Source organism: Artibeus jamaicensis, unplaced genomic scaffold (assembly GCF_021234435.1).
Source record: "Artibeus jamaicensis isolate MK-2021 breed Jamaican fruit bat unplaced genomic scaffold, CSHL_Jam_final contig_444, whole genome shotgun sequence".
Lineage (NCBI taxonomy): Eukaryota > Metazoa > Chordata > Mammalia > Chiroptera > Phyllostomidae > Artibeus > Artibeus jamaicensis.
This window is the reverse complement of record NW_026521831.1, coordinates 10,086,185-10,108,345: the sequence shown is the minus strand read 5'-3', so window position 1 is coordinate 10,108,345 and position 22,161 is coordinate 10,086,185. Positions and strand designations below refer to the sequence as shown.

General features: G+C 51.5%; 1 protein-coding gene across 2 annotated transcripts in view; it reads right to left on the bottom strand.

Moving 5' to 3' along the window:
- NRDE2 (NRDE-2, necessary for RNA interference, domain containing) overlaps nucleotides 1-22,161 on the bottom strand; it is a 37,203-nt gene that overhangs the window by 7,907 nt on the left and 7,135 nt on the right. Inside the window, exons 4-11 of one of the 2 annotated variants that reach the window (XM_053666007.1) lie at nucleotides 19,851-20,000; nucleotides 13,722-14,172; nucleotides 12,476-12,881; nucleotides 10,970-11,103; nucleotides 8,998-9,081; nucleotides 8,714-8,834; nucleotides 2,425-2,600; nucleotides 287-673 (exon numbers count right to left, since the gene is read on the bottom strand). In XM_053666007.1, the coding sequence (XP_053521982.1) occupies nucleotides 287-673; nucleotides 2,425-2,600; nucleotides 8,714-8,834; nucleotides 8,998-9,081; nucleotides 10,970-11,103; nucleotides 12,476-12,881; nucleotides 13,722-14,172; nucleotides 19,851-20,000 (1,909 nt within the window). The remainder of the gene's footprint in view (nucleotides 1-286; nucleotides 674-2,424; nucleotides 2,601-8,713; nucleotides 8,835-8,997; nucleotides 9,082-10,969; nucleotides 11,104-12,475; nucleotides 12,882-13,721; nucleotides 14,173-19,850; nucleotides 20,001-22,161) is intronic. The other variant, XM_037130219.2, reaches the window with a different exon arrangement.

Genomic DNA, 22,161 nt, shown 5'->3' with positions numbered 1-22,161 from the left:
TATCTACTTTAATAAGTCCCTAAATGCTCTAACCTCGATTAAGCTTGACTCCTAACACTAGCAGCTCACGTAATCACGGGAATCTGGTAACACAAGAACCAGCTCGTGTTCCTCTTCAGTGTGGCTCCTCAGAAGGGGCTGCCACATGCCAGGCACCTTCAGGGTCCCCTGAGGAAGGCGGTGCTGCGGCCCAGGAACCTGAAGAACACCAAGCCCCTGCGATTCCACGCGTAAACACGGACACAAGAGGAAGCCCGCAATCCAGGGAACAGGCAGCTGGAGTTACCTTCGCAATCTCGTATCGTAACCAGGAGAAGCAGAGCTGAGACCGCTCCCTGCCTGAGAACAGCGGCATCACCAGGTGGAAGATGTTGCGGATGAACTCCTCGCCCTCTCGGCTGTGACCTCTGGTCCAGCGCCGGCAGCCCAACTGGTCCGTGCGGCCGACAGAGCTCACGCCGGAAAATGAAAGGTTGAGAAAAGTCAACGGCTTTTCGTCACAAAGTCCGTGATCGAAGACGCTGTTCTCGTCCATGGCCAGGTAAAGGCAGGCGGCAGGAGGGCTGAAGCCACAAGGCACGCCCAGGAACTGCAGAAAGGCCGCGAGCAGCTGGAACCGGAGTGCTCGGCTGGAAAGTCGGATCAGAGACTGTCCGATGTCGTCAAACAACACCTGCAATAAAGACAGAATAAAGTGACCTGTTTGGAACCCAGTTTATTTATTTACTGAAGCAAACAAACAAAAATGCCTTCACGATTTTCCCTGTAATTCTCTTCATATGAATGTATAATGATTCAACACTGTGTGATTTTTAAACAGATAGGAGCTAGGTTTTCTGTAAGATGCAGAAAAGCCAGGCCTCGCCAGGCAGGTCGGGGGCCACATGGTAAGTGTGGGGAACCCTGTGACACCGTCAGGATGCTCACACTTCTGGGGGTTCTCAGAAGGAGGGAGGGAGGGAGGGAGGTGAGCTGGCTGAAGCCAACAATTTTCGAAGTATCCTGTTGGACTCACGGAAAGTCTAGAATCATATTCACTTCTGAAAGCACACACAATTGCTTGGTAGTTACAAGTGTACATTTTTTTTTAAGACAGAGAAAAGAACTTAATTGTTCTGTGCTTTCTTTGTACAAAATCGTTCCAGGAAATGAAAAATATGCCCAGAAACAGAGAAGTAGCAGCAAGGTAAGAACTCCAGGAGCAAGGGACCATGTTAAGAGCACTTCCAAGCACCTAACAGTTAACTGTGGGCACTCGCAGGGCTGTTGGGAAATGACTTTAAACTGTGAGCCACGGACACTACCCTTTGTCTCAAAGTCTGCTCATCTGACTGGTCTTTGTGGCTCCCAGCAAAGAAGGACTACCTAGGATTCAACTAATCAAAACCATCAACTGATCAGAAATCTTTTCCAGGTTTTGAGTAGAGAAAAAGCTAAGTGACAAGAAACTGCTCACAGCAGCACTTTGCTCCAGAAAAGAGCTTCCAGGAAACTGCCAAGATTCTGAGCCTTGAGGATGGACTTCAGGCAGGGTGATGAACTCTGCAAAACCCTTGGATGCTGCAGAAAGACCCCGGTCCTCCCCGAACACTCCAGCTTCAGGCAGGGAGGGAGCTTCCCCCAGACTCGCCTCCCAACACCCCCCACCCAGCAGAAAACAGGCAGGTAACGCGTGGGCAGGCTCACGGCCGACAAACTGGGCAGAGCCAACCAGCCTCGCTACAGGGCCAACCCCTCAGCCTACACCCACACCACACTGCATGCCAGGCGACATAATTCTTATCTTGTGAAAGTGGGTCAATTCCAGGTATCAAAACAGAATCTTTTCACTTATTTTAACGTCAGACTTCCAGAGCTGCTGGCACTAGCGTAGCATGGACCGGGTCACGCAGCAGCAGTAAATCAGATAAGCAATGGAAGTGCAAGGCCCAGAGCCACGGGTTGTACATGCCTGTCCCTTTGCCAGCAAGACAAGCTGTCCCCGTGCGGCCTCTACGCCCAGGCCCTCCCGTCCTCTGGAGGCAAACCCGCCCGTCCCATTTCTGGAGCTGTAAGAGCAGGGTGGGGAAGTGGTCACAGCCGAAGGACCCAGCCAGCGACTCTGTGCTTTGAACCCTGGGCCCTCCACTTCCACATGAAGAAGTAACTGAACAACCTGGAAGACAGGTGCCAGAGGGGTGACCCTGAGAGCCCCCCGGGCCCCGAATCGAGGGGCAGGAGCTGTAGCTGGTCAAGCGCCTCTACGCTCCACACACCAGCAGCCACCGAAATTCTTCCCTGGTTTTCAGTGGAAGGGACGTCTCCACAGGCAGGAGCCAGGCCAGCGTCTCCGAAGCCAGGCAGGTGCTCCGAGAGCCCAACGAGCGCCTTCTGGGCACCGAGCCCCAGTGGGAGTGGACGGGGGGTGGGGGGGCCCGCACTTGCCTGTCTCTCTGGGTCCTCACAGTCGTCCTCAGTTTGCTTCTTGGTCTTGTCAGGGCGCCACGGCCGCCAGTGCTTCTGGTCTCGGGCCCGCTCGGCAGCCAGCCAGATCCGCCACCTGGGCAGAGTCTTATCTCTGATTTCCTGGTCATCGTCTTCCGGTTCATCGTCGTCATCATCTAGACAAGAACAAAACTCCCAGCTCACCATCGACGCCCCACGGCCCTGCAAGCCGGCTGCTACGAAGGGCACCCGGGACGGCGAGACGAGGAAGACCCAGCGCGGCCCAGCCTCCTGGAGTGCTCGGCCGCACAGGGGACTCTCCTCGGATCACAGGGTCCCGGCAAAAACCGACGGCTTGGCCAACGGACTCAGACGCTACCACACCGCCTGCGGCGGGAACGTGCGGCTGGTGGACAGCACTGCTCTGGAATTTGCTAAATGACACTTAACGACACCACTGGTTTAGGTTTTCTTAAGGCATCAGAATTTCAGCCAGTGGCCTTATGATTATGACCTATGCTCACTTCTTCAAGAAACAAAGGGCAATTCAAGATAGCCTCTACTGACGTCCTCTATCCTTTAGTGACACACTTTACCTCACCGTTTCCTAACTCTGAACTCATCCTGACACAGAACGGAAAAGGAGCAAAGTCTGAGTCACCTGGAAACCCCCGTATTTAAAAATAAACAGGGTATGTCAAATGGTACGGCCACTCGCCAAAGCGTGGAAGTTTCTCATAGAAACTAAGCACGGGCTCACTGCAGACCCAGCGATTGCTCCGCTGGTGCAGGTGCCAGAGCAGTGAACGCGACGGGGGCCTGTGTTCACACGACGGCCCCCACACACTGACGCCCACAGCGGCTGTGCCCCTGACGCCAAGAACTGGCAGCAGCACAGACGAGCCATGGAGCAGCTGCCCTGGGAACAGTGCTGAGTGGGAAACACGGACCCACTACCCACACGTGCGACGATGTAGACGAACCTTGGGGGGAGCTCTGCTGAGTGGAAAAAAGCCAAGCTTAGAAAGGGACACAGCAAACAAGCGCGTGCGAGGCCGTGGAGAGGCCGGAGTCTGGCGCACTGGCAGTGGGGACGGGGGACGGCGCCGCCAGGGCAGAAACCCGCACCGCACTGAGGTTCCTCCGAGAAAGCCTCGCAGAGCCACCGTGCCTGGCAACGCCGCTTCCGGACCGCACCCCGAGGTGTGAACGCAGGGACTCGGCACGGGTGCTTGTTCAACCACGCTCACAGCGGCATGTTTCACAACCGCCGGTGACGCGGCCCAGCGTCACTGACAGGGGACTGGACAGACACGATAGGACAGCCACCGACAGTGTGCCATTATTCAGCCTCAAACAGGAAGGGACACTGGCACCAGCACACCCAGGATGATCCGAGGTGACATAAGCCAGTCGAAAACCAGCGGGTAACCGCGACTCCCCTTCTATGGGGTTCCCGAAGCTGTCGAACCTGCGGGGACAGGCGCAGAGCACAGGTCACGGGGACTGAGCTTCGGTCACAGACAGTGGAAGGAGCGGGGGAGCTGCCCAAACCTGTTGGTGGTGGCACAGTGGTGGGGATGTGGTCAGTGCCGCTCAGCGGTCACTCAGAAATGGCTGACCTGTCACGTTTTATGAATATTTTACAATAAAAAAACAGCTTTAAAAAGTCCCATGACATGACACATTTCTAGAACACGTGTGACATAACAGACAGAGGACAGACCAGTGGCTGAACCGGCACAGCCTATGGGAGCCGTGTGGTGGCAGAATACGGCTGTGCACAGAGAGCAGCGGTGATGAGCCCCGGCTCCATGTGGGACAAAGACACGCAGTGTCAGACACTGAGGAGGGCGTGTGGGACCAGGGAGATCCGAGCGACCTCCGCAGGCTGCCCCGGCGCTGACCCCTGGCTGGGACGCCGCGCCACAGTGCTGCCTCGGGGCGGGGGGGCCGTGTGTCTCTTTCCAACCTCTTGTGAATCTGTAGGTATTCCAAAATAAACCACTAACAAATAAAACATCTGAAGAATTTAAATAAGTGATAGGCGTATTAGCATTTTTAACCCACCATTCTATCTTAACACTCCTCTGAATTTCTCAAAGAAAACTAAAGTTTAATTATCACCTTCTTCTAGTAATCTACATTTAAGGTAATCATTTAATCGTGCTGAAAAATTGTCAGCATTAGAGAAATCACTCCAGTGCGTCCTGTGTCAGGCCCAGATGCCTGAGTCTGTTACACTAGAAACGTCCAAGACTGCGCGGTCTGAAACCAACACGCACACAATAATCACAGACTAACAGGAAGTGATACGATACAAGAAAATAAGCTGCAATGTTATCGAGAAACACCTCGGAATCCATGCTAAACCCCAACGCTCTCTTTAAGTGCCAACCTGTGAGGAAGGACAGGAGAACTTGCAAACGAAAGCAGTTACCAAGCAGTTCTCTGGAAGCAAGACACTGGCAACCTCCCCCCTCAGATCCTGGTGCTCTGGAGGCCACCCACCAAGTTGGGTGGAAAGAAACACATCACGTTCAGAAGACTGGGATGGGAGCGTTTGGAAAGCTGGCAGGGGCTACACGTGGCAGGCATCACACGTCCCTAACGTGACATGAAATACCAAGGCTGTGTCCCCGCATCACCTCACTGAGAAAACCAACCCCGCCTCCGACGAGGAGCACCTGCAGGACCTCTGCGCCCTCACCAGAGGCGCCACGCTGACTCAGCCTCCAGGCGCCGCCGCCAGCACCTGCACACGCCACAGAAAGGTCCAACGTGGGGACCGCAGAACCCGAGCACCGTGAACTCTGGGAGCTTCACTCGCTCTGACATAAACTAAACCCCTGAAGACAGCCGTGTTGAGTCGGCCGCGCTGAGTCGGCCACTCCGAGAAAGCGCAGGTGCTACCAGAAAGACCTGCTCGTCTTGGGCCCTTCGTGTGGCCGTGCGGACACAGCAGCCAAGTGCGACGCTTCCCTCTCTGCCTGCAGGTCCCGGTTTCTAGTGTGTGGACGCACCGGGGCCTAAACCGCAGCACCAGGGCCTGGAGGCGGAGCACACTCACAGTCCACATGGCCATCACCAGACAGTGCCGCCCAGAGCTCTGTCCCCGACACTGCAAGGCCAAGTGGTGACAGACGTGCCACCGGCCGGGAGTTGCACACAGCCACACAGACCACAGCCAACCCAGTCCCACATCTTGGATGAAGGAGCCTCGGCCTGGCGAGTGTCACCTTGCCAAGGTGACAAGCAGCGGGTCGCACCTGGGTGGGGGGCCGGTCTCCCGAGTGCCCACCACCACCCCCTCCGCCCCCCCCCACTGTGGATGAAACTGGACAAGGGCAGCAATTCCTGACCGGCACACCACTGCGCTGGCCGATGGGGCAGCCCTTAGTCTGTGGCCCTGGGGCCCTCGAACATGGCAAGTCTGAACTCACATGTGCTATGCATAGTCCAAAGAGTTCGTGTGAAAAAAAGAAGCAAAATACCTCATTAGTTCAATATTGATTAGATACCGAAATACTGGTGTTTTGATATGCTAGATCAAACAAAATACATTATCAAAATTAACGTCTCCTATTTTCTTTCTGCCTATTCAGTGTGGCTACTAGAAAGTGTGAGGTTTCCCACGTGCGTGAGTTATGTTTCTATTGGCAGTGCTGCTGGAAAGGGTAAATGCTCGTTAATAATTATTTTACAGCATTCCTTAAAAAGCAAGTAGTTTTCAAAGGATCTGGACATTGCAAAGGTAAAGTAAAACCAAGAACAAAAGTAAAAGACTCTTAAGTACATGCTAAAGTGGGGATGGGGTGGGAGGGTTAGTATCAAGATTAGTTCTTCAGGAACAGCCTGTACAAGGAAAAATAAAATGTTTCCTCTGGGAAAAACAACCCTGGGAAGCATCACGCACTGAATGGGGGGTGGACTGCTTCAAAGGTTCTCAAAACTTTCCAAGGTTCTGTCCAACCCTGTGGCGTCTCTGGGCCACACTGGAAGAAGACTTGTCTTGGGCCACACATTAAATATACTGTGACATGTAATCGCAAAAAAATCTCATAAAGTTTTATGCAAATGCACAGTTTCGAGCTGGGCCGCATCCTGGGCTGCATGCAGCCACGGGCCAAGGGCTGGACGCCCCTAAAAGGGAAAGGAGCAGTTTGTTCTCCCAGGACATCTACTCAGCGTGCTTTTGACATTTTGATGTTTGTACGATGTCCTCAAGCTACTGATAAATGGCTTACATGTATAAACAAAAGCTTATGAAAATGTAAAAACAAATTCTAGACTTCCAGCCAAGATGGAGGCCTAGGTGGAAACACAGTGCCTCCTCGCACAACCAAGTTTAAAGACAACAAAGTTTTAGTAACAAAAACACAGCCAAAACACAGAAAACTGAACTGTAAGGAAGTCCAACAACAACACTTTCATCCAGACCGGTAAGAAGGACAGTCAGCTGCCGGTGAAGCGGGGTCGGGCAGGAAAAGGTGGCCAGACCAACCCAGGCGCGCAGGCAGTGGTTGGCAGATCCCAGGTGCAGGGTGGCAACAGGCAGACCCAGTGAGGGTGCAAGGCGGCTGGCTGACCCCGGTCACATATTCGCACGCAGATAAACCAAGCGAAGGAGCGAGCAGTGAGACAGACTGCACAGGCTAGGGCCCCAGCGACGGGAATTAGAGCCTAAAAGCACCAATTGGAAAAACTTCCGGGGTCAAGGTGCTGGGAGAGTCTCCCAGGCTCACACAGAGTTTGTTGGAGAGACCCACAGGGTCCTGGAGGGTGCACAGGCCCACACACCCGGGAGCCGGCACAAGGGGGGCCAGGTTTGCTTGCGAGAAGTGAGAGAGGGGACCAAGATCCGAGAGAGAGCGGAACAAATGCCATTGCCCCTCTCTGACCCTGCCCCCACATACAGGGTCACAACCCAGCTACTGGGTCGCCCCACCCTGGTGAACACCTAAGGCTCTGCCCTTCATACAGAACAGGCACGAACAGACCAAAATGTGGCTAAGAACAGATCAAAGCCCCACAGCCAATAATTCTAAGCAACCAGGAGATAGCCAATCTATCAGATGCACAGTTCAAAACACTGGTGATCAGGATGCTCACAGAACTGGTTGATTTTAGCCACAAATTAGAGGAACATATGAAGGCTAAACTAATTGAAATGAAGGGAAATGCACAGGAAACCAATAGTGATGGAAAGGAAACTAGGACTCAAATCAAGGGAGTGGACCAGAAGGAAGAAAAAAATGACCAAACAGAAAAGAATGAAGAAACAAGAATTCAAAAAAATGAGGAGAGGATTAGGAACCTCCAGGACATCTTTAAACGTTCCAACATCTGAATTATAGGGGTACCAGAAGGGGGAGAGGAAGAGCAACAAGTGAAACCTTATTTCAATAAATAATAAAGGAGAACTTCCCCAATCTGGCAAAGGAAATAGACTTCCAGGAAATCCAGGAAGCTCAGAGAGTCCCAAAGAAGTTGGACCCAAGAAGGAACACACCAAGGCACACCATAATTACATTAGCCAAGATGAAAATGAAGGAGAGAATCCTAGAAGCAGCAAGAGATAAGGGGACAGTCACCTACAAAGGACTTCCCATCAGACTGTCAGCGGATTTCTCAAAAGAGACCTTACAGGCAAGAAGGGGCTGGAAAGAAATATTCCAAGTCATGAAATCCAAAGACCTACATCCAAGATTGATTTATCCAGCAAAGCTTTCATTTAGAATGGAAGGGCAGATAAAATGCTTCTCAGATAAGGTCAAATTCAAGGAGTTCATTATTACCAAGCCCTTATTATGTGAAATGTTAAAGGGACTTATCAAAGAAAAAGAAGATAAAAAATATGAACAGTGAAAGGACAGCAAACTTACGGTTATTAACAACCACACCTAAAACAAAAGCAAACTAAGAGGACAGCTAGATCAGGAGCAGAACCATAGAAATAGAGGTCACATGGAGGATAAGCAACAGGGGAGTGGGAGGAGGAGAAGGGGGGAGAAGGTACAGAGAATAAGTAGCATAGATGGTAGGTAGAAAACAGACAGGGGGGAGGGCAAGAATAGCAGGGGAAATATAGAAGCCAAAGAACTTATATGTATGACACATGGACAGGAACTAAAGGGGGAAATGGTGGGGGAGGGGGTGTGCAGGGTGGAGGGAAATGAAGGGGGGAAAATGGGACAACTGTAATGTCATAATCAATAAAATATATTTTTTAAAAAACAGGAAAAAAAACACAAATGCCAGAACTCACACACACGCCAAGGCGCCTTACCTGGAGTGATGACTACCCAGCCGCCCCGCTCCTGCTGGTGCATCCAGGCTCTCCAGCCGCGGGCGCCCTTCTCCCCCACCCGGGGCTCTCCACTGTCCCAAAAGGGCTCGAAGAATTCCACCTGTTTAGATTTAAAACACGGAGGTTACCCTACTTGCACAAAACCATGAGTCACTGTGCAAAGTACTGACTGGCAGAAGCGGGGCTGATTCCCGAAACCTTGCCTGTCATCAGTCCCTGAAGTCAATCTACGACACACACCTCTAAATGGAAAATACAATTACCTCGTGTGGGAGGTGGACTCCACGGCAGCCCCCATCCCTCGCCTCCTGCCTCGTTGGATTCCCACCCGTGAGTGTGGGCTGGACCTAGAATATGGCAAAGGTGTGACGGGATGACACTTCCAGGCCTGGGTTACAAAGCCTGGCCCAGGCCAAGGACAAGGGCGGGAGGAGAGCGGCTCCCCAGTGCTGGCCTCGCAGGCCAGTCTCACAGGGAACAGGGGACAGCCAGGCCCCCACTGCCTGAAGTCCTGCTGCTTTTAAGACCCTTTCAGGGGAAGGGAGTTGAAGGTTTTAACAGGACAGACCCTGAGGTCTTGAGGACATGGCCACATCTCAACTAACTGTCCCCAACACCTGGCACAGCGCCCCACACCTGGCAGGCACGCAGTAAGTGCTTGCTGGCACAGAGGTAAAGATGGCTGGCACCCCTCAAATAAACACACCTGCATGTGAAAGCCTGGCCTACTTCACCTGGACGTCACCGGCTCTGCAGTCCAGTTCTGTGGCAACAAACAATCCCACGTGGAGCAGAAGGTGAACAAGGAAGGAACAGGAAAGGGATCACGTTATCAGCCCACAATAAGGACTTTAAAGGAGAGCCAGTAACTTGCTCAATGAATGCTTTTGTAAGAAGAGTTTCAAGGAGGATGAGCAGGCTTCCGGCGGGCACACCAAGGGCAAGAGCCGCAGGATTATCCAGCCCAGGCCCGGGGACAGCTTTGCACACCAGGGGCAGGACGGTGTCTGGGAGAGCCTTGGCGGGCAGGGCCAGCATCCTGGCCTGGGCCCTGGCTGCTGAGCGCTCAGCAGCCTCCTCAGGGAGACGGCCTGGGCAGGGACCACCCTCCCTCTTCACGGGGTTTACTCTTACAGGAGGGACAGAAGCAAGTGCTTGTTGTTGGTACTTCAAACCTCAAGAGCAGGGGCCAGCCCTCCCAACCTGTCAGAGGCGTGGTTCTCCATGCTCCACAGTCCTGGGCAGTGCCCTCCACCCACCCCGAGAGCGACTGCGCTCATCACAGACAGTGGTGTCAGCAGGGCCGAGTGCACTGACCCTGACCCCCAACCACACAGCACGTGCTCCGCAGAGCTGGCTAAGGGTCACTTCTGTAGCACAGCATACTCTTAAGGGAGTAAAATATGTCTTAAAATAATTGCTATCTGGCTTGTTACACTAATAATCAGTTATACCGATATTCTTAAAACACAATTTTGTCTGGGGAAAAAACAGATAAAAATAATGATGATAAAGTCTTTGCAGGCAGTTCACAAAAATTATACAATGTGGAGACCTTAGCCTCTCAAGAAGGCCTTCAAAAGATCACCACCAATTCAAACATCCTGTGTATCTCCCAGCAGACCCTCCGTGCAGAACAGGAAACAGAGTTTTCTTTGGTGGAAAGAGGGTAAAGAAGGCTTTCTAATATGAACAGCTCTATGGTAAGGTCCTTCTATACTGCTTCACATCCCAAGTGTTGGTCATGTTCATTTGTCATGTTAATCGTTAGCTCCTCCCCCATCGGGACCGGTGTGACAAAGTGCCAGCATGTAGTTCCATCTGCCACCCAGCAAAGACCTGAGGCAGTGGAAGGGCTAATGGAGGAGTGACACAAGACCCACATTAGAAAGGGGGGCAGGGTGACACAGAGTTTAAAAGGCACGACAAGGGTTTCCCTGACCGGTGGGCATAACCGGCACTTTAACAAGGACCATGAGGAAGGAGAAAAGGGGCCTGAGTGAGTCTATTTGCAGGAGGGTCTTCTTCCACCTCCCCACGTTTCACTACTCTCATTATGGAATTTTCCTTACGCTGCTAGAATATTTCTGAGAAACAACCCTCAGCAGGTCTGATACAAAGGAAGATAATGTTGTTTTAAAAATATCAGCACCACCTCCCATGAACCTAACCTCCCCCCAAAAGAGAGGAAAGAAGCGGGGGCGGCGAGGGGAGGAGAGGAGAGCGGAGCCGTACCTGTCCTTTGGTGGGCAGGCCCTCCACACTGTCGGGTTTGAAGAAGGTGAAGTCGACCATGGCCTGGAGCAGAGAGACGGCCTTCTCGGAGTGGCCGGCCTGGCGCAGGAAGTGGCACTGCTGCAGGAAGAGTGCTGGGGGGGGCGGGGAGAGGAGGCAGACACAGGACTGGTCAGCACCCCGGAGGGGAAGGGCAGGAGAGCACCTCCCCGAGGTGAGTTACTGCTGCACCTTCAGACTGTAATCCCTGCACGTCCCCGCTTACGAGGACTCCCAATGGCACGGTAATCAAAGTGGACCTAATCTGATTTTTCCATGAAACCATCCCAGAACACAAATACGAACAATCAAAACTACATGTACATAAACGTAAGGCAGAGATTGGTCTAAACATTCATCATCAAAAACTCAAAGCTCACTATCACAAGAAAAATTCTAGGAAGAGGGTGGCACGGCAGATTTTTTAAAATCAGAAAGCCAAGATCTGTGTCCTGCTGACCACTAGATGGCACTGTCCACCAGCGATATTTCTAGAGCAATGTCTGCATCTCTGGAAGTTCGTGGTGATGGCAGCGCTTTGATCAGTGACTGCCTGACACTGAGCTCGCTGCCTGTGCATCACCTCAGGTGACTGCACAACGTACTGTGAAGCGGGTGTTGCAGTACGGGCGCCGAGGGAGAAACGGGAGCTCACACAGGTGACAGAACCTGGCCAAGGACACACCGAAACCAAGGAGGGCAAGCCGAGGACCCAAGTCAAGAGCCATGCCCTCTAGCTCCTGCGTGACATGCCGCCTCTGCTATCTCATGACCGGAGTTAGCATCCTAGGCTCCTTCCGGACACAGCAAAAATGTTAACGGTGCAGCATCAATGGCCTGTACCTCTACACAGGATTCTAGTCAGTCAGGGTGCCCCATAAGCATCACTGCCTGAACCCCAAAAACTGGGTGAGGGCAGTGGCACAGGCGTCACAATGGACAAGGCCATCGGCAGCCTGCGGTCCAGAGCCCGACCGTGCCACCCTGGTTAGTGAGAGCAGCGGCGCTTCTCGGCGGTGGCATCGCCCTCACCCGCTGCCTCCAGTGCCCCCGCCGGCACCACCGAGGGGCTGGAGCGGGGACAATCTGCCATGGTCCAGAGGCATCCCAATGGCTTTTTTCTTGATTAACCCATTTTATCAACTTATCAATCAGCTTTATCAACTTAAGAGTTTTCTAAAATAAGCCAAAATAAATGTTCATTTTCAACTACAGTCAAAAGTATAATTCCTGCTCTGGCTGGTGTGGCTCAGTGGACTGAGCACCAGCCAGCAAATCCAAGGGTCGCCAGTTTGATTCCCAGTCAGGGCATATGCCTGGGTTGCGGGCCAGGTCCCCAGTGGGGGGCACATGAGAGGCAACCACACACTGATGTTTCTCTCCCTCTCTTTCTCCCTCCCTCCCCATCTAAGAATAAATAAAGTCTATTTCCTCCCACATAAATGGATCTGATCGCCGTCTCCTTACCAAACATGGCCTCCTCGGTGCCAGGCAGCTCGGGGTGAGACACGATGCTGCCGTCCTTCACGGCCGACAAAGTACTCAGGCATTTTCCATAAAGACTGTGAATTTTTGACACTGAAAAGGTGCTGAACTGGCTCTGGCAAAACAGAAGGTATTTCTGCCAAAGGGCGGTATTGTTGGGGTGTAGGAAGATCAGCTTCTGCCACTCTCTGAGCAGCGTGGCCGGCTCCCAGAACTCCGCACAGAGCTGCAGCTTGGCCAGTTTCAGGTCCACACTGCTCTGGTTGCTCTCGATGGCTCGCTCCAGAATGGCCAGCTTCTTCTCCAGAATGAGCTTCAGGGACCTCTTCCGCTTCTCCTGCCCGCCTTCCTCGACGGCATACAGGCCGGGGCTTTTCATGACCTCGTCCTCAATGAGAAAAAGACCCACTGAGAAATGCAAAGGCAACAGGGGATCCTCTGAGTCTGCTCAAGTTACCGACAGGCCCCAAAGGGTATCTCACCTCTCAAAATGAACCGCCATTCAGGCTTTTGTGAAGGTCTCATTCATCACAATTTCTTCCGATGGAAACTCAGTTCCCTGAGTGCCTGTGTCCCTGAGCAAACTGGACCCTGTGTTCCCCTGCCTGCCCCCTCTGTCATTTAGCACTTGGACTTGTGGATCAATAACTAGCATGCAACGCCTTGAAACCCTTTTCTGGAGAGTCCACTTTACCATTACCATTAAAACAGTCAAATGTGGGACAGAACATAGTCGTTTAAGTGGCTCAAACACGAAGTGGAACTCAGAGAACCCGTGCATCTCAGAAAGGGAGCACACAGCTGTGACTAGGACACTGGGCGAGCAGCCCCCTCCCCACCGCCCTGTGAGCTCTGCGTGCTGGGACTGCACCCCCGAATGCCTCCCCCCGCAGGGCTACTGGAAGGGCTACTCTCCTCTCCAGATTCCACTCAAATGTCACCTTCGCTCAGAAGCCCTTCCCTACTACTCTCTATGGCAAGTCACCCCCCATCCATCCCCAAATCACATATTAAAGTCTTTACCACCCTGACTGCACATGCTCCTCACATGTCAGTCTTGCCACCACTCTGGGAAAGCCCAGGGCAAGGCCTATATTCTAATAACTTTTAGGTGCCCAGTGCCTGGGTTCCTCACAGGAAGGAGCTCCAAAAGACCAGCACAGTACATTGCTTTGCCCAAAATGAGGACTGCCACAGTGAGTAAGCAAAGTGCGACAGGGACACTTACCTGAAAAGCAACAAACGCCATCCACAGCTGAATATCCCGAGGATTCTCTCGCACCCTCCTGTTAAACTCCTCCACCTTGGCCTTGAGAAGTGCATCCTCTCGGTCTGGCTCTATGTCTGGCTGCTTTGATTCCTGCTCTGAAGGACCCTGTCCTTGCAGCCACTGCGTGGTGGACTGATCATAAATCCCCAGAGGGTTCAGCCAGGTCGTAACGGGAGGAGCCGCATCGTCCGAGCCCTTCACCGGGATGAAGGACACTGGCTCAGATGAGAGAGGTCCAGTCTTACTGCTGATGGCAACCCCATCGGCGTTCATCAGCCCCACGTTCTTCTTCGTGAAGTAGCGCTCGACACGCCTGTGTGAGTGCTTCTTTGCCGCAGAAGCCCCCTCCCAGGATATGCGCTGCTTCTTAGGGTTAATGCCCAGGCAGGAGTCGCCTTTCCTCTTGTACCTTGTATTTGAGAAAGAGAAAAAATTACTGAGGGAACATGTGCACTGGCTTTGAATGAGTGAAAGCACATCAGACTTGAAGGCTTGTTATGCAAGGTAACTGCATCCATTCAAATTCGCCTTCCCTTCAAACTACATCTATTTAAAGAAATGTGAGGATTGGCAATTAACTTTTTCTGCCCCTCTGACTTACTCTTCTAACTTTGAGGCCTCGTTAACCCCTCATGAATTTAAGGTCATGCCTGGTGTCTAGATCTTGGTGACTTCTATTTTCCTGGAGCTTCACAGTTCAAGTACTGTCACCTATGGGACGTCAGGTGACCATCACAATCACATGTGACAAGCAAGGTGGATATCATCGTCCCCTTTCATGCTGCTCCTAAAGAAAGTCACCGAGGCCTGGGGCGACACCAGGCCAGCCGTGTCCTCGAGCAGTCCCTTTTCCTCGGCACTGTCCTGTGTCCCCACTTAAAGAGACAACATGTAGGTCTGAGGTTCTTTTTTTAATCCTGAAACAAAGTATGTCAAACAAAATTACATCTGGCTATTTTCTGCTCTAGGGGAAAGAGGCTGGTTCTAGATGCTTTTATGGAACGTGTAGGCGTCCCCAAAGCCACAAACACATGACTACTGAGTATCTGCACAAAAGCTCAGGGAAACTGTGCACTTTTCGGTACGTGTGTTATATAAACAACCCAATTTAAAAATGGGCAGAAGATCTGAACAGGATTCACAAAAGGAGATGTGAATGGCCAATAAACACACAAAAAAGTATTCAACATCATTAGTCATCAAGGAAATGCAAATTAAAACCACAAAGAGACACCACGTACCCACCCAAACAGCCAACATTAAAAAGGCAACACCACACGCCGGTGAGCGATGTGCAGCGTCACCAGGACTCCCATCTGCTGCTGACGGGGAGCTAAACGGGTACAATCACTTCGGGAAAAGGTCTGGCAGTTTCTTTTAGAAAATAAACGTATTTGCGGCCGGTGTGGCTCAGTGGGTTGGGTTTGCCCACAGAGCGAAAGGTCGCTCGCTGGTTTGACTCTGGGTCAGGGCACCCGTCTGGGCTGCAGCCCGGGCCTCTGGTTGGGGGCATGCAACAGGCAACTGACCGATTCCCTTGCACAGCACTGCTTCTGTCCCCCCCTTTCTCCCTCCCTTCCCCCTCTCTAAAATAAATAAAACCTTTAAAAAGAAATAAAAAGAACTAAACGCAGACCCATCCTATGGCCCAGCAATTCTGATCCTTAGGTATTTGCCCAAAAAAAAAGGGAACCAGGTGCCCACAGAGGATTTGGCACAAGGTTCTCCGCAGATCCACTCCTCACAGCCCAGGGCGACTGGACAGAGCCCGGGTGTCCGCCGACAGAAGAGGGGCAAACAAGCGGCGTGAGCACCGCAACACGGAGGAAACTCGGACACGTCTTGCTGAGTGGAGGGAGCCGGACACAAAGACCCACACCGTGTGACTGTTTCTGTGACGTTCTAGAATAGACAAAACTGACGGTGGAAAAAACGAGAAAGGTGATGGCCTCTGGAGAGGTGGGGTGTGGACTGACAGGAGAGGAGCAGGGGGAAACCTTCGGGGTCCCATTTCGGGGTCCCACATTTCGACAGAGGCGCACGTTACCCAGGTGTATGCCTGTCAAAATACAGCAAGCAAAGATTTGCGTATTACAATATATGTAAATTTTAAATCCAAAGGAAAAATGAAGCGAGTCTTGCACTCTAGTCAATGATATCCATGTTGAAGTATTTAGGGGGTAGTTTATTGATGTCAGCAATTTACTCTGAAATACATCAAAAAATAAGATGGGTTTCCCTGGCCAGATAGTTCAGTTGGTTAGAGCATCGTCCCACTACACCAAGGTTGCTGGTTCAATCCCTGGTCAGGGGACATATGAAAGTCAACCAGCGAATGCATAAATAGGTGGAACAACAAATCAATGTTTCTCTCTCCCTCTGCCTCCCTCTCTCTAAAATCAATCAATAAATAATTTTTTAAATAAGAAAGGTTGTGGACTGAACAGATATATGATAAGGGAAGTACAGTAAAATGGTAGGATGTAGGGGGTGGCATGTCAGGGCTTCACTGTAAAAGTCTTTCAACTTGGGCTGCATTTCTTAAAATTTCCATCATAAAATGCTGTGGGGAGGAACAGGCAGCAGAGATGGCTGCCGCCTGCGGTCACCCCCAGGGGGCTCTGTCTCCACCCCCGCCCGCCCGCCCGGGCGGAGCCCACACCTCCTGCGCCTGCCCACTGCTGACCGGCACCTGGGAAGCCCTCCGCCTCTGTGCGGCGGGCTCCACCTCGGAGAGAGGTTTCGCACACACGCAGGAGCGCCTCTCAAACCCCTCACCTCACCCTCTCCCTCCGGCCATTTGTGCGCCAAACAGCAGGCGACGGGGCGGGGAGGCCACAGCGCCGCTGCACGGCTCTGAATAAGCCCCCACTCCCCACGGAGCCACTTTGAAGTGAGAAAACTAGTTTTGTTCTCCTTAATTACTACTTTATTTTCACTGAAAATGAACACTATTTTAGATATTCGTATAATCTCTAAAAAATATTTACTGAGTTTCCTGAATTTAAAAGTGCATTTTGTAAAATTGATTTTAATAGCTCCATTTCATAACAAATTAGATGAAAATAATAAAGAATATTACTGATCCATATTATTATCGACCTTCAGAGATGTGTGTATGTATAGATTTATACATATATACACACGCTCTACATTCAAACAGCTGATGCACAGCTTTAGGCGCTCCTCCCTATATTTAAGCACTTCCCCACACCATTAGTCTTAAAAAATATAATATTTATTGGCTTCAAACGGTCCATTAGAGTGGTGTGCCATAATGTATGTAACAACTTCCCTACTGGTGGACATTTAGATTGTGGTCAGTTTATCATTTATCATAAAATCTTAGTAACTGGACAGGACCTAAGGTAAAATTTAATTCAATATTCCCCCAAATGAAGAGGCTTCTTCTATAAAATCCTTATCCAATAATCAGCTAATCTGCCCTTGAATGATTCCAGAGACAGGAGCTCCCACTGTGGAGGCTGAGGAAATGACATCATATGGACATTTAATTTAAATAAACCCAGCTATTGGCACTTGGCCACCAAAAGAAAGAAAAAGAAGAAAGTGGGGGGGGGGGTAGGGGGGAGCAGGAGGGAAGAGAAGAATCAAGAAAGGAAGGAAAAGAAAACAAGAAAAAAAGAGATTAAAGAGGAAGAGGGTACAGGAGAGGTCGTATTCAAGCCGAGCACACAACCCTGCCCTGAGCCCACCCAACGGGCTGAGTCCCACAGTGAGCCGGGCTGGGCACCGCACAGCCTCTCCCTCAGCGACATCAGCACGCACATGCCCCTCCCAGAGACCGACTGCCTGGGTCCGAATCCCAACACTCACTCACTGGGTGGCCAGTGACTTAAAACAAGCACACAAATCCAGTTACTTAAAACAAGCACACAAATCTGCGCCTCAGTTTCCTTGTCTGTAAAATGGGGATGATGAGTGGTTCCTATAGGTCACAGACTTGCTGGGATGATCCGAGAAGTTCATACATGTAAAACATTTATCCATACAGTAAGGGGCAGGTATGTTTAAACTATCACTATCTTATAAAACCCGGCTCCTAAACATAAGCCAAGCAGTTCATCAGTGGACAGCCAAAGACACAGCAATCCATAAAGACTTCCCGCACTCCACCCATGCACCCTGGCTGTGCCTTCCCGTTACACAGAACACTGCCAATGCGGCACAGCTTCCGGCACAGTGGCCCAGTCCACACGTGCCAGGGCTGGCCGACTCGTCCACCCACCTCCCTCTCAGTGCCCTCGGTCTGTCCGGGTCCCTCTGGGGTATGAAAATTCAGTGCCTGGCGCGACACTCCCACCATCTTCGGACCAGCCTGGGTGCCGCGGGAGCCACGCCTCCCCAGACCCGGACACCAACAGCTGCAGAGCTGCGAGCCCAGGCGAGGCCCTCGTCCCATGCGCTTTCCTAAGTTCCTGAGAAACTGCGCCAACGCCCAACGCCCCCGACAGCGGTGCTTCTGCAGTTTAGGTGAATGCGGTTCCACTAACTACTCTCCTCCTGAGGGTCTGGGCCGTGCACCAGCAGAGGCTCGACCACTCATTGTCAGGGTTTTTTCCTTTGTTCATCTGTTTCTAAATAATAACCCTTCATATGTGCACACTAGTTTCTAACTCCCTATCAAATATTTCTGGTATCTGAGTGTCAGGCACAGCCAGAGTTACAATTCCCAATTTACAAACGCAGAAACGGAGGTTCAGACGGCTTACATGGCTAGCCTTGCATGACGTCACTAGTAAATGGCAAAGTCAGAACGAGAACCAGTCCTCGGTTTCCCAGTCTAGAAAATGCCCAACCATATAACCTGCCTCATCTGTGGACAGAGAGAGAACACGAGAAGCCACAGGAACACAGGTTCAAATCTCAACTCTGCTGCTGACTGGTGGTGCGTGACCTTGAGAAGTCACTGACCCTCCCTGAGGTTCCTTTCCCACACTCAAAGCATGAGAGTGCCCTCCGCCCCACGGAGCCACGAGGGGGAGGCAGGCCGCCGTGAGTGACCGAGCAAGTTCAGGACCGAGGCGCACGCTTCGTGCCCCACGGGTGTTTGCTGGCTTTCCCACTGTTCCTGAGTTTCCACCACATCTGTGGCATCATCGTGTGGTGGCGTGGAAAATCAGACGAGACTGTAGAGAGTATGACACTAATTTTTAAATCTAAAATGCATTTTCAATATGGTAATCATTTACTCTCAGCCATGAGATTTATTAGGCAGTATACAGATACAAACACGCACTGAAAAATAACTACGATAAACTCGCCATAAAGACCCTTTTAGTTGGAATTGCTTACATGGTGAGGTATGTCATGAGCGAAAACCTGCTTCAAGTTCAAAGGGGCAGCGCAGTAGAGGGAACTGAAACTTGTTTCGGAAGGTAACTAGCCTGCGCAGAACGTGGCAGCCGGGCAGAGCCCCCTCCGGGCCCCGGGGCCGTGGTTCTCGGCCTCTGCTGCTGACTGCTGTGCGCTGCCTGGGGCAGACTGCACCGCTGGCCTCACGAGCAGTCAGTGCCTGGCAGGGCTGGGCCAGTGTTCAAATACTGCTGACTGACAAGAGCAGAGGGGGAAAGCTTAAACTCGTTACTGAAGCAAACACCGCCACCTCTTCTTTCGATTGATTATCTGGTGATGTACGCATGTGGTGAAAATGTCACTACCACTTAATGTCATTATTCGAATGGCACACATGGCAGGGGGCAGACAAGTAAAAGGCTTTTGCAACTTTTTTTAAATGGCATCTACATTAGATCAGATGGTTTCCAGATGGTCTGTCACAATTATTCGAAGGTATTTTTAGGTTCACTCACTCAGCAAACACTTACCGAACACGTACCGTGCCAGGCACTCTTCCGAGTGCCACGGATACACACAGTTAATCTGGCCTGGACCCTGACCTCAAGGGTTAAATTTTCACGTTAGGATGTGAAATGGATAAAAACCCAACAGAACCCATGGGGGTGGGCGTGGCCAGGCAGAGGAGGCTGTACTGAGTGCCCAGGAGAAGGGAGTCACGTCCCACGGCGGGGGGGGGGGGGGGGGGGGGGGGGTGGTCAGGACAGGTACCTGGCTATGTCTCCTCGGTACAGCGACTTATACTCCCAGTTTGCAGGGTCTGGTTTCGTATCGGTTCTGAAGGCTTCTTCCGTCAGAGCCTGGAGGTCCTCCAGCCAGACACAGCGACGTCCGATGGGCGCAGCAGCACTGTGTTCTTGACTGTGGGGCAAGGGACGGTGAGGAAGAAGGGAGAGGTAGTTACAGACCTGCTGGTCAAACGGTTCACAGCGGCCGAGACTCGGAGGTTAGGCGTTTCGAACTCTGTGCAGCACAAAGGGGGCTGAGGACGGAAAGGCCTACGTGCCGCACAGACGGAAAGAGGGCACCTGCTCCAAAAAAACAGCCTCAAAATGGAACGCAGAACCGTCGTTGCCAAGCAGCACCTTACCAAAGAGGAAGTCGCCTCGGAAATTAACCTGAGGAATATGCGGTGCTCTTTTTCAAGTATTCCACTTAAATTATTGTAACCTGAATTTCACGTGTATTTGTACACGGTTTTTCTCGTCGCCTCACTTGAAAAGTGCTCAGGTTATTGATTCCAACTGAACACTCACCAATGACAGCGGCAAAGCCACAGCTGTGACCAGTTCGGCCTCAGGCGTTACTCAGGCCTGGTCTGAGCCCCATGTTTCTAACCTGGGCTCTGCGTGCCGAGTTCTACGTAAAGGGCAGAGAGAGGCCACTGTGAGGCCAGACCCCGATTTACCCCTTTGAACCAGCTTGTGAGTCGGCAGACTTGCATCTCAGATGCAAATGGAAGCACGTCCCTAGGAGCCAAACGAGGTGGGGGGAGGATTTGGGGGCATCGGACGGCTTTCCTCCTCTAAGGAAAATCAGCTCACGATGCTGCTGACACAGGCACTGCCCAGGGGGTCACAGCAGCCATTGTCGTTCCTTCTGGTTTTTAGTTCTGCCCCGACAGAAATAAGATTCTGGAAGCCTCTAAGTCATTCTTGGCTGGGAATACAAGAGAATGGTATTTAGGGGACACGAGGTAGCAATTCAATAACTATTTGAGTGCCTCATCTCAGGTTAAAATACATGGTAATGTTAACATAACATGATGATGTTGTTCCTCTAGAATAAATGTGGAGGGTTTCTGTCAATGAAAACCATAAGGGGCAATGACGGAGGGAAAGAGAGTGATACATTCCAGAAAGCCAACTGAGGGTGGAAAAAAAAAAGGAAGGGCCAGCTGCAGACCACCCCTGGGGAGTCAACAAGCTCTTATCCCTCCCCTGTTGGGAATTGAGGTCAGGACGCAGCATGTGGTCAGGCTGTGCACAGGGAGGGGCCTGCCCCTGAAGGTGAGGAGGAAGCCATCCCAGGAAACAAAGGTCAATGAGAAGCTGTAGCCTCTGGAGACATTTCACCCAAAATGCCATATGGTGAGCTTGAGTGTGACATTATTTCGTTAAGGAATTACATGCCTATGATTTTGTAATTAGAAACCGGGAAACCGGGGGCGTTACTTGTGCCAGACTCTGTATAGTCATTCATTCACATAATGGAAATGTTTTCAGGACATGTTACCATGTATCGGCCCTGTGCAAAGGCCGGGACATGCCATGGCCAGTAAAGGGGGCACGGTCCCTGTCCACATAAATTCAGTCAAATTTAGACCTTTTGCTTGGCCCCTTTATTTTTCCTCCTAGAGCAAGTCTGGGTTACAGGTGTGGCACCTGAGACCCCAGAGGCTGGCACGGGACAGACGACAGCAGGACCCTGGGAGACTGCGGAGTTGGCCTCTCTGATGCAGACATGGAGCATCTCTGCCGTCAGCGGGGCGACTAAGCACCCAAAAGCAAATCATATCGCAAAAGAATTGCAAAAATCTTACTAACACTAACTTTCTTAGTATGCTTTGGACAGGTGTTTAACTATTCTCTCTTCTCGACTATGTGAACAAAGAAAAAAGGGTACACGAGGAATAATTCAAGTATTTGCACCACATACTGACTGTCCCAACCCTGTGCCAAGTGCCTCCCCAAGCAGGAGGGTGTCACCCTCGGCAGAGAGGAGGGGCTGTGACCGAGCTGAGCTCCTGGCACTGTGACCGTTCTGCAGAATGACCTGAAGACTATGCTGCAGGGAGACACCTGTGCAACAAATGGGGAAATGAAGGCCCAAGGAAGGGAGAACCATGGTCCTGAGCTACTTTGGACCTTCAACAGTGTCCAAACAAATGTGAAGGAGAAAAGGACAAAACCAACGGCTATGTTAAGGGCTACGATTAACCTTTGGCAAAGAGTGGGGGAGGGGAGGGTTGGTAATGGGAAAGGAAGCTACTTCACCGTGAAGAGAAGACATTTCCCTGTAA